The sequence below is a fragment of the Tachysurus vachellii genome, chromosome 12 (assembly GCF_030014155.1).
Source record: "Tachysurus vachellii isolate PV-2020 chromosome 12, HZAU_Pvac_v1, whole genome shotgun sequence".
Lineage (NCBI taxonomy): Eukaryota > Metazoa > Chordata > Actinopteri > Siluriformes > Bagridae > Tachysurus > Tachysurus vachellii.
In genome coordinates this window covers 23943841-23956717 of record NC_083471.1, presented here as the reverse complement: position 1 = coordinate 23956717, position 12877 = coordinate 23943841, and the positions used below count along the sequence as shown (strand labels likewise).

Sequence of the window (12877 nt, the reverse complement as noted above, 5' to 3'; positions counted from 1 at the left end):
CCAATGTATGTTGTAACTGTCTAAATTTGTGGTACAAACCCCATATTATTGGTCATTATTAGTATAACCAGACTCTTGAAAAGAACCCTGCAACAAGCTGTTAGGAAGATTTGACCAAGTGAATCCTTCAAGAACCCTTTACTTTAAGAGTGTATGTGTTAATTGAGGAAATGGGTTACAAATATGGTAAAAACGCTTGGATTTTTTATTCTTTATTTTTAGAACATGCATGGTGTTCCACTCTAAAGCCCTATTCGGACGGGATTAGTTTTACGTAGGGACGTGGGGGTAAAGTAATTATTACCAGAGCTTCTCTGTGATTTTAGTCCCGTCCGAATGTGCCATCTCGGTAATCATTACGGACAATGTCAGTAAAGATTACGGCGACTTTTACCTTCTGTAAAAAGGTCCGGAAAAATTACCTCAGGTAATACTAATCCCGTCCGAATAGACCCGCTGTAAATATGTACGGTAAAATTCCGTCATTTCCTGTTTAAAAGTAGTTTTTGTCGCGTTTTGCAAGCATGGAGGCGCCATGTTTTCTGTTTGCACACGTGATAACAGGAAGCAACGTCATACGCACATGACGACAAGGAGGTTACTGTGGTGCGTAAAGCTTGTTACCCCTCCCACTTCTGCTAGTTTTACTGAGATGTCTTGTCCCGTGCGAACTGGCCAATTAATATTACAGAGGTCCTGAGGTAAAATTGCATTACTCCACGTCCCCACGTAAAACTAATCCCGTCCGAATAGGGTTTTAGAAGCAAGTGTGTATTTAAGACTTAAATGAAGTATATTAAACTAATATATTGAGTTTGGTTTCAGGGTTCTTTGTCTGTGTGTATTTTTCTATGAAGTACCTTTAACACCCATGGAATGTTTCCATTGGTTCTTTGTAATGAATGAAAGTTCTTTAGACTATAAAAAAGGTTCTTTATGGCTCTTAAAAATTAATTAAGAAATTAAAATTATTTTAAGAACTATTTACTTAAAGGTTCTTTGGGTTATCAAAAATGACATCACTGTGAAAACCCCATTTTGGTTCTTCCTGGCACTTTCATTTTTAAGTGTGTAGGGTCATATTTGAAGTGGTACAGAAGTGATGTGTAATAGGATGTAAGCGCCTGTTCAGATGCTGATTACATTGTTTGTTACCGTATAATTAACTTGAGACGTATTGTCTAGGGTGACGTTGAAGGTCATGATTTGTCAACCACTCTTATTTCTCCTTCTTCTGTTGTAACCCACCTATATTGTAACCCAACTAGAATAAAATTAATTCACTCAAGTGTGGAAGAACTTTATTTATTTCTCTTTCTTCCTAGGTCTCCAGGGTTTGCGTGTTGCAGTGGATGGGCACAACAAGGAGACGAGTGTTTGACACGTAAGAACTTTCCATCTTGCTAAAACCTATAATCAGGGTTTTAGCATTCTAAAAATTCAAAAATTCTAGAATTAAGACCTAGCATCAGAATAAACCATTTTGGTTTTAAATGTTATCATTAAGTGTTCAAGCCAATTATTAGTAATAAATAGCCTAACATATAATAGAATATATAGTATATTGTTTAAGTTCTGTCCTTGTCTCATAGTGGAGTTATATTTGTAACATGAATGAAGCAAAATATTATGAATATAAAGTGGAAATTCATTAGAAATTCTAGATAGGCTTTAAGATGACTGGGTTTTTTGCAGTGCACATTTTTAGATAGGAACATGTGGACCTTCTGTTTCCAAGTAGTTCAGCTTTCACCCATTTGTGACATCACATTGATGACAGAAAGAGTAAACATGTCAAAATCACTGTGCTCAAAAGTTCCAACGTGAAAAAAGTGCTTAGGTTAAAATGGCTTCTTCTTCTGACAGGATGTTTGGTTATCCAATGGGTGCTCTTATTAACAGCACTCAGTGGAAAAGGGTTTTAAAATTTTATCAGCAATCTTGACCTTGAATTTCAGATTATTTATATCTGGTCATTCTGTGATTGTGCTATAAAATCTTTTTATTTTTATTTAGAATAAATCTAATACCATTTAACCAAACCACTTTTCTTTGAAAACCAAAGAATTACTACTAGAACCCTGGTTATTACAATTAGAAATCTAGTTTTCAGTTCTTATAGATTTTCTTATAGCCAGTTCCCACCCATTAGTTCTGGAATTTCCACATCCTTAAAACTATTCAGGAATACATTATACATATATCAACAATATTTTCACTCCAATCATATTTTTTGCCAGCTCTCTGCGAGGGCAATTTCACTTGCAAGGAGAACGAGGTGTGTGTCCGACCGAATGAGTGCCGCTGCCGCCATGGATATTTTGGAGCGAGCTGTGACACCAGTAAGAGACCATTTTGTGTTAGGACTTCCTTCCTACAAAACATTTTCAGCATTCTCAGCAAACGATGATGGATGACACAGATGCTCAACATAGGATCCAAAAACATCCTACAAGAACTTGCAAAACAAGTCTGTTTTGTGTTTATTTTCTCCATGTTTTTTCTCTAAAATCTCGTGTAATGATGTATACAATAAGTAATCTGTTTTGTGAGCATCAGGATTGGAATGTCTTCTTAAAATGTGATTTTGTTTAATTGTTTGAGCTTAGGTTTAGAGGTAAAGTCACTTGAAATGTTTTAAATTAAGTATATGGGCTGGTCAGTTTAGTGTAAAAATTGTAAAAGATGTATCAACTGTAGTTTGCAATAAGAAAGAGCAGGAAGTTATCCATGCTGTTGCAGAGTGTGAATGTCAAACATGTGACAAGAAAGTGTTATTGCGTAAAATAAAATCAGTTGTGTTTCAGAATGCATATGTAGTCCAGGCAACAGCAATTTACCAAGGAAAGTGGGTGGATGCATTCAATGCTTCCAGTTTTTATACTCACGTAATATAGGGCCTCGTGTTTTCATCATGACTTCATCATGGTTAAATTAAAACATCTGTCTTTCCCTATAGAGTGTCCTGCTCAATTCTGGGGTCCCGACTGCAAAGGCAAATGCACATGTCACCCTAACGGCAAGTGCGATGATGTAACGGGCAAGTGCACATGCCACCCAAATCGCTGGGGGGAGAACTGTGAGAAACCATGCCCCTGCCAGAAAGGCAAGTGTGACCAGGAGACTGGCAAGTGCACGTGCCATGCCGGTTTTTGGGGTCCGCACTGCAGCAACAACTGCTACTGTAGCCTAAACTCAGTATGTGACCAGAGCACAGGCCGCTGCCTCTGCTCTCCAGGGTGGTATGGGCGTAACTGTGGTGCCCAGTGTGCCTGCAACAACTCACCATGTGAGCAGTTCACCGGGCGATGCCAATGCCGTGACCGTCTGTGGGGCCCGAACTGTGAACGCTACTGTCAGTGCGTGCATGGGAAATGCAACCAGGCAGATGGATCCTGCACCTGCAAACCAGGCTACAGGGGCAAATTCTGCAGGGAGCCATGTCCTGCAGGGTTTTATGGACAGAACTGCAGGAACAAGTAAGGAGACCAGGAGAAAAAGCACTGGATCATTTGGATTAGGTTTTGCATTTTTCCAATCTGATGTACTAAATCTTCACTTCTTGCAGATGTGGTCACTGTAAGGGTCAGCAACCATGTAAGGTCACAGAAGGACGCTGTGTTACCTGCGAAAAAGGCTGGAATGGCACCAAGTGTGATCAGATGTGTGCGCCAGGTTTTTTCGGAGAGAACTGCAAAGATGAGTGTCCACCGTGTAAAGATGGCCACTTCTGCAATCGCATTGACGGGAAGTGCTCCCACTGTAATCCTGGCTGGATAGGAGATCGGTAGAAACCAATATTTGTTGATGCATTTGTGATTTTCATTGGTTTGTATCTTTGATAAACTATTGTTTGAGAAATAAACTGCTGTTTGTCTATAGCTGTGAGGTTCGCTGTCCCAATGGTACCTACGGGGAGAACTGTGAGAATGACTGCAGTCACTGTTTTAATGGAGAATGTCACTTTGCTACAGGAGAGTGCCTCTGTGATCCAGGCTTTTATGGGACTTTGTAAGTGTCACACTTTTTTTACTTATTTTCCTGTGAGGTACAGTTTTAAAGACTTATGGGTAGTCAAATAATTTCTCCCAGTTCCCAGTCTGCCAAAACTAATTCCCAAGCTAGAATGTTCTCCATGTTTTCCTCTCCCAAATTCTAATCTCCAAGTGTAAATTCCAACCCCCTTGCCCAATTTCCAATATTCACTAGCAAATCGTTGCTGTCGGGCGGAAACCTCGTATGTCCAAATTTGGTCAATTTCATATTTTTTCACATATAGATGCTATTGGTCAGTCCCCACGTGGGTCTGTTATTTTTACAAGTTATTAACCAATCTAAAGTCTTGAAAATAGCTTGAGCGCAAATCTCATAACTCCATTGGACACTTCAACTGTCCACCTCTTCCTCACTCCGCGGGAGAGCTTCGCGGCATATTTCTCCTCAAGAAGAGTCGCAACGAATCAACACGTCTTCTGAGGTAAATGTCTTCAAAACACTGGGCTCAAAGAAAAAAAAATCTTGACCCCCGTTAGTTCTGGTGCTCGTCTGAGGACAGGAATTTAGCGCAAGACAATCCACTGCAACGCGGACTAAACCCTGTGCACTGCAGATAAGGTACGCCGTTTTTGAAAAGTAATGATTTTGGAGATACGAGGATTCCGCCTGACAGCGACGAAATGTAGCACCATGTAGCTGGGTCTTCCAATTCCGATAACAATTCCATCTTAAAGTAGCTGATTTCTAGTAGCTGATTTCCAGTAGCTTATTGCCACCCACTACATAAGTCTACAAATTTCCTGTAGCTAATTCACACCTACAAACTAGTTCTCCCTAGTCCCAATAAAATAAAGATATTCAGATTCTAAAGTTATAGAAATACTTTTACCATTTTAGTTTCCCTTATGTTTTACTGTTCTATTCTAAAACACAAACAAGGAAATCCCAGATCCCTCTCTCACTCATTTTCTACCGCTTATCCGAACTACCTCGGGTCACGGGGAGCCTGTGCCTATCTCAGGCATCAAGGCAGGATACACCCTGGACGGAGTGCCAACCCATCGCAGGGCACACACACACTCTCATTCACTCACGCAATCACACACTATGGACAATTTTCCAGAGATGCCAATCAACCTACCATGCATGTCTTTGGACCGGGGGAGGAAACCGGAGTACCCGGAGGAAACCCCCGAGGCACGGGGAGAACATGCAAACTCCACACACACAAGGTGGAGGCTGGAATCGAACCCCCAACCCTGGAGGTGTGAGGCGAACGTGCTAACCACTAAGCCATCGTGCCCCCTATCCCAGATTCTTTTCTAGAAATTCTAGAATTTCTCAGTTTGCACATTCCAGTATCCCTGAAGATAATTTTCCATTCTATAGGCTAAAATCTTGCGCCCTTTGTGCCAAATGTTCTTGCCCTAAGACTGGTGTCCTGGAATTACCATTATAACATCTGTGGATGTTCCTAGAATTCCAGAAGTTTGTCTCTGAAAGTGTTGTCTAGAACTTTCTAGAAGCCTTCTAGAAGACTTCACTAATTGTCTGCTGTTAATAATGTAGCAAGCTAATCACCCATGCTATTGATTTATTTTTCCACGACACCAAGTGATGGTGGAAATGAGGCAAAACTGACAGGAATAATGGTGTGTTGCTAAATCACCTCGCTCTATTGCCATATTGAGAACAAAATTTGATGTTTTCCAAAAATGACAAGAAATGGATACATAACTGTGGGTCATTTATCAAATCTTTTTTTGTAAACATGGTGAGCATGAAGCCCATGTGCATACAATCACTAAAAGTTTTTCTTCTTTTATAAAATCTCTAAACATTTATTGCTATTTCATAATACTTGCATGTTTTTCCACGGATCCAGAGGCGTGGAACACTCACATTCCATGAGTACTTGTGGTTTCAATGCGATTCAGCACATTAACAGATTACAACCTCTGCCAGGATGTTTGTTCCTTGTGCATGTGCATGTGAGCAGATAGTTTCTATCCCATTTAGTCTATATGTTTAGAGAAGAAACAGCCAGGGCAGTGAACAAACGCAGTATGGAGCTGTATCGACTGTGGGAAAGATAGCTGACACCAAAACGTGAAAGAGTTCTGAAAACATCCCGACTGTGACTTTTAGCGACAGATTGTACTGAAAAATTAGAATTAAGAAGAAAAAAGTCTTCTGCTTGACAAGAATGGCTGATTGGCACAAATCACAGAGTGTGTTTATTAATGTTTACTAAATGTTAGGAAATTAGAGCAGTTTGCCAAGCAACATTTTTTCCAACAGAGCGAAGGAGGATGGTTGTAGTGGCTCCTAAATTACATCAGGAAAGTCATAGAAACTTCTCGCTTATTCTTTTGTAGTTTCTTTTGTTTCTGTACAGGTTGTAGGGCATGTCAATTAACTAGTAACATCAAACGAAACTACAAAGCTAGAAAGAAAGAAATCAAGAAAGAAAGAAAGAAAGAAAGAAAGAAAGATGCAATCCAAGAAAGAAAGAATGAATGAATGAAAGTAAGAAAGAATGCAATCAAAGAAAGAAAGAAAGAAAGAAAGAAAGAAAGAAAGAAAAATGCAATCCAAGAAAGAAAGAAAGAATGAATGAAAGTAAGAAAGAATGCAATCAAAGAAAGAAAGAAAGAAAGAAAGAAAGCAAGAATGAATGAAAGAAAGAATGCAATGAAAGAAAGAAAGAAAGAAAGAAAGAAAGAAAGAAAGAAAGAAAGAAAGAAAAATGCAATCCAAGAAAGAAAGAAAGAATGAATGAAAGAAAGAATGCAATCAAAGAAAGAAAGAAAGAAAGAAAGAAAGAAAGAAAGAAAGAAAGAAAGAAAATACAAAGATCGACAGAAAGAAAGAATACGATTCTAGAAAGAAAAAGTAAAAGAGAAAAAGGTAAAAGAAAGAAGGAAAAAATATTGAGAAAGAAGTAAATGAAAGAAAGAAAATAAGCCTTTACTTTGGTTTTCCTGCTGTTTGCATTGTTTCTGTGATTGGTATCGAACCACTCTTGGGGTTGTAAATTATTTTGTGTTGGATAAATTCGGCTTTCGGGTTAGAACAGGTGCAGATATTATTATAGTGTCAGACTGGAGATATCTGTCCATTAATAACAGTAAAACTCTTACACACCTTCTACAAAGGCAAAGAACAAATTGAGTCAGAAACCATGTAAAGTTTTCCTCAAACGCTGAATGACTCAATGTTGTTCTGTCTATGAGAGTCGTGCTGATGGTGACATACCTCTGGCCAAACCTCTACATGATGTTTAAAGCTTCTCATTTTTGCACTCTTTACTCATTAGCACATTCATTGACCATTTCTTCTCTATTTTTTTCAGCTGCAATCTGACTTGTGAGTCGGGCCAGTTTGGGGTGAACTGCGCACAAACCTGTCCTTGCCATGATAAAAACTGCAACCCTGTGTCTGGAGCCTGCAATTTGTGTAAGAGCAAGCTCTCATTTCTCTCTCTGTCTCGCTCTTTCTTCTAATCTGTGAGAAAAACGATGGATAAGCCTGGGATACTTTGCTATGACGTTTGTTTTGGAGACACTGGGATTATTCTTGGAGGCTTGAGACATACTTGTGGGGTCTAACATCAGTTGTTTTTTTCCATTGCGTCAAGGGAAATGAAGGGCACAGTGTGTTTGCTGCAAGTGCTTAAAAAACTCAGATGCTTAAAACTGTGCATGACTTAATGATCATTACAACAAATGGTTTTAGGTAAGTGTTAAAAAAAAGTCAGTCTGTCAGCGTGGAACATGTCTAGTGACATGTTTTTGAAAGAAAGAAAGAAAGAAAGAAAGAAAGAAAGAAAGAAAGAAAGAAAGAAAGAAAGAAAGAAAGAAAGAAAGAAAAAAGGAAGCAGTTATTACAACAGGAACCTTTATAAAATATTCTGTAGCTTTGTGTAAAGGCCTTTTGAAGGTTACATGTTGATCTGTAAAATCTGTCCTGAAGTAAAAACTGTCTTGAAGTTAACACTATACTGAAATAAACACCATTCTGAAATAAACACTATCCTGAATTAAGTAAAAACTGTTTTGAAATAAACACTATCCTGAAGTTAAAAACTCTCCTCAAGTAAAAACTGAATGTAAGTTAACACTATCCTGAAACTGTTCTGAAACAAACACTGTGCTGACGTAAACACTATCCTGAAGTAAAAACTCTCCTGAAATAAACTATATCCTGAATTAAGTAAAAAACTGTCTTGAAATAAACACTATCCTGAAGTAAAAACTGAATGGACGTTAGCACTATCCTGAAATAAACACTATCCTGAATTAAATCCTCTCATGGAAGTAAAAACTGAATGGAAGTAAACACTATCCTGAAACTGTTCTGAAACAAACACTGTGCTGACGTAAACGCTATCCTGAAGTAAAAACTCTCCTGAAGTAAAAACTGAATGGAAGTTAACACTATCCTGAAACCACTATTTTGAAGTAAAAACTCACCTGAAATAAACACTATCCTGAATTAAGTAAAAAACTGTCTTGAAATAAACACTATCCTGAAGTAAAAACTCTCCTGAAGTAAAAACTGAATGGACGTTAGCAATATCCTGAAATAAACACTATCCTGAATTAAATCCTCTCAGGGAAGTAAAAACTGAATGGAAGTAAACACTATCCTGAACTTAAAAAAAACTCCTGAAATAAACACTATCCTGAAGAAAAAACTCTCCTGAAGTGAAAACTGAATGGAAGTAAACACTATCCTGAAACTGTTCTGAAACAAACACTGTGTGGACGTAAACACTATTTTGAAGTAAAAACTCTCCTGAAGTAAAAACTCTACTGAAGTCTTGTCCTGAAATAAACACTATCCTGAACTAAAAGGATTAACACTATCCTGAAGTAAAAACTGTCTTGAGGTTAACACTACCCTGACTTAAACATTATCCTGAAGTAAAATCTCTCCTGAAGTAAACACTATCCAGACTTAAACATTATCCTGAAGTAAAATCTCTCCTGAAGTAAACACTATCCAGACTTAAACATTATCCTGAAGTAAAAACTGTTAGGAAGTTAACACTATCCTGAAATAAACTCTCTCCTGAAGTAAACACTATCCTTAAGTAAAATGTCTCCTGAAGTAAACAGGATAATAGGAAACTATAACTGATGGTTGTAGCTGGTGTTCCTCAGTGTGGTGTAGAGAGAACTGACAAAGAGGACTGACACAGTGACAGGAAGGTTTATTTCAGTGCACGTGACTCAGTGTTTCTGGCTGAATGCAGGACATCACATGCGTCATCACCAACAAAGCTGTGGATTTGGTTTATTGAGCAGAGCAGAAGAAAAACTCACTGAATTAGTGATGATTTGAGTTTCTGTTTATAGATTAACAATGCCCATATACGCAAAATACAGAAAGTAAACAAAAACACAACAGTAAATACACAAACACGTCACCAAAAGAAACGTGTGTACATCATTTTTCTGATTGGACACGGTGTATGACTATAACACAGACAAATAAAAAGGTTTCTACTTTGCATGCTAATGTTAATGTAGTTCGAAAATAGCTGTGTGAAAATAGCTAAAATAAAAACAGATAAACCCTCCAGAACAGTTTTTGGTTTTGTTCTTCTAAAATTGTTGTGTTTTGGGGTTTGTGTAGTTTTTTTCTAAACCTTTTATATTTCTGGTGTTCTTGTAAGTCAATCTCAAATTACAGTGTTTTTGGTTTTGTTGTAGTTTTTTGTTTGTTTGTTTGTTTTATTGTTGTGTATCCTGACTCGCATTTGTGTTGCTGGTTTGTTAACACAGCTCACCATAGCAGTCACAAGCTGTTTCTTTGCGTTGAAGCTGAAGTATGCATCACAACTATCCATGAACGCTTTGATAATGTCAAACATTAGACTTTTTCCTAACACTGAAAACAAAGTTTTATGGCTGAATGAAGCACAGCTGTTGCTAGTAACATGCACTGTTAGGAGTGTGTGTGTGTGTGTGTGTGTCCTATGTAGGTCAGTATAGTAGACAGCTGCAGCCTTTAGCATTGCTGCCTTGATGGCGTTTCCAGAGTGGTGTCTGATTTTATGGCTGTGTTTTTTGGCTGGCTTCCTGTTTTAGCGAGAGTGAGTGCAGCTTCTCATGGAGGAGAGAAATACTTCAGGAAAAAGAGAAACAAGGGAAGAGAGAGAGAGAAAAAGAGAGAGAGAGTTAAGTAGGTAAACAAAGTTAAAACAAAGTACTACAAAGATGCAGTACAGGATGAATAGATCAGTTTTTTTTTTGGCGGGTTATATCACGTTATAGCCACCATGTTCAAACAGATGGTAAAGTTTTCCTGTAGACAATCACAATCTTAACCAATTACACATACTTAGCCTGTTAGACAAATCATTTAATCACAGATGTGTATGTAAATCATAATCACTCTCGACTACACACACTATGTAACTGTTGCACTAAAGAGATTTGTGCTTGCCCAGATATTTTCCTCGTAGCCAGCAGTTAAACCCATTTCTGTCCAATTCCTGTTGTTAATCATACAAGTCCCTGAAGTTTTATTCCTTCCTTTCCTTTCCTCAGATCCTAACCAGCGGATGGGTGTGATCGCTGCAGGCACTCTGGTGTCCTTACTGCTGATCATCCTGCTCTCTCTGCTCTGCTGCTGCTGTCTCTGTAGCAACAAAGACTGTAATAGGTACGTAGGTTAACAAACGCTGTCTAATTAAATGCAGATCTAAACCGTTTTGTCTAAACTAATATCACTCACGCACTGTTCACGGCTCGTAATCGTATAACAGCCGACTGTAGTGTAATAATATTTCTGTAACATTTTGGAAGGAGTCTCCAGTTTTAGCACTTTGTAACAGCTGTATGTCCTGTAATGCTGTAACTTTGACAAAGTCTGTTTTTTTTGGCATCTTTTTCACAAGGCTGGTGAAAGAATATCTTTATAGCTGTTAAAACATACATAATGCAATGTCAAGATTTCACATCATTAAATGTAACTGTAAATGGATAAAAAAGTAAAACATGCCATCGTTAATTATTTTCCTATAACAGAATTTCACTGTGTGTTTCGTTTTGTACATATTTTAAATAATTCACAGAAATTAATGAAGTGTTTTTTTTACTCGTTTTTTTTTTTTTGGTCACTATCGAATTAAAAAGCTCACTGGACTCAGGATGATGGACCACACAGATGCAGAACACACAGTAACCTGGAGTGTAGACCCGATTGTTTTGTCCTCAACAGACATCTTGTGTCTTACAGTGCAGACCGGGAAACTTCAACCGGCAGTAAGAAGGCCAAGAGGATCCTGTGTGGACGATTTAGCCGAATCAGCACCAAGCTTCCAAGAATCCCTCTGCGGAGACAGAAACTCCCCAAAGTTGTTGGTATGTTTAAGTCTATGTTCTTCATTTTGAGAAAAAAATAAAGAGAATAGCAGATCGAATGTGGCTGATGTGCAAGATATCATTTGAGTAGAGGAATTTATATTAGCGTTTGTTTATTCGAATTTGTTCGAGTTATGCAAATATCTGAATTTTCTCACATACACAGCATCTAAAAATTTCCCGGAAGTGGCACATATACCTTTTTAACTAAGGCTTTACGTTGAGGTTCGAGCATTAGGTAGTAAAAAACAAATGAACCAACAAAGTTGTGAGATCATAGTTTGAATCCTTGAGAGGGTCAACAAAGACTATAGACCTTCTGTCTAATGGAAACATTCCATCGATGTTAATGATTCCTCATAAGACCATATACCCTGACATGGAACCCTTTAAGAGTGTATTGGCCAAATGCAGAACCCCAGGGTTTTATAAAGAACCCCAATGAAGAAAATGAATGATGGGAAAATAAAGTATGGTGTGTTATACATGTTGGTAACTTTCTGAATTCTGGTCTCTAGGAATAAATAAAGATAAAAATAAAACTTTAGCTTCAGTTCTGGCATGTTACACATGGAAGTTTTATTCACAATGAATAAAACACCATGACATGCATGCAGTTCTGGCATTTTATATACGGAAGTTTTATTCACAATGAATACGACACCATGACACAAAACACCTTTGATAAAACTTAAAAAAAAAAAATTAAGAGTTGAATGTGACTTTGGGGACACGGTGGCTTAGTGGTTATCACGTTCGCCTCACACCTCCAGGGTTGGGGGTTCGATTCCCGCCTCCACCTTGTGTGTGTGGAGTTTGCATGTTCTCCCCGTGCCTCGGGGGTTTCCTCCGGGTACTCCGGTTTCTTCCCCCGGTCCAAAGACATGCATGGTAGGTTGATTGGCATCTCTGGAAAATTGTCCCTAGTGTGTGAGTGAATGAGAGTGTGTGTGTGCCCTGCGATGGGTTGGCACTCCGTCCAGGGTGTATCCTGCCTTGATGCCCGATGACGCCTGAGATAGACACAGGCTCCCCGTGCCCCGAGAATAGTTTGGATAAGCGGTAGAAAATGAATGAATGAATGAATGTGACTTTTTTTTAAATGTTTTCCAATATAGACAGCACTGTCCATTTGTACATATTTGTAACACTGTGCCGGTGACATCTTTTGTCAGTGTTAATGATTTACACCTCAGTTAGTAGGCATTTTATTATCTTCCTACCACATTTAGGCAGGAATAACAAAAGTGTTTTGACTCGCAGTTATTCAGAAAGTGATGTAATCCTGTGTGAGGAATATAATCTGACAAATTGTGTAACTGATGAAATAAAAACAGTACACTCGGTCTTTTGGACCCTACTGTAAGTATAATGTGTCATTTTTCATAATAGTTAGCAGCCTTTTTTTCACCCGCTCTAATTTGGGCCTATATATAAAGCTTGTCTCAATGATGGACATGTTGTTTTAGTTGCTTAGGCTTAAGTACACAGTACTGTTTTTATTA

The 12877-nt window shown here is 38.3% G+C and overlaps 1 protein-coding gene across 1 annotated transcript in view; it reads left to right on the top strand.

The window, feature by feature from the left end:
- scarf2 (scavenger receptor class F, member 2) overlaps window positions 1-12877 on the top strand; it is a 33702-nt gene that overhangs the window by 11080 nt on the left and 9745 nt on the right. The window contains exons 2-9 of the mRNA XM_060884178.1: window positions 1326-1384; window positions 2241-2342; window positions 2960-3479; window positions 3569-3787; window positions 3883-4011; window positions 7352-7455; window positions 10557-10671; window positions 11248-11372. Of these exons, the coding sequence (XP_060740161.1) occupies window positions 1326-1384; window positions 2241-2342; window positions 2960-3479; window positions 3569-3787; window positions 3883-4011; window positions 7352-7455; window positions 10557-10671; window positions 11248-11372 (1373 nt within the window). The remainder of the gene's footprint in view (window positions 1-1325; window positions 1385-2240; window positions 2343-2959; window positions 3480-3568; window positions 3788-3882; window positions 4012-7351; window positions 7456-10556; window positions 10672-11247; window positions 11373-12877) is intronic.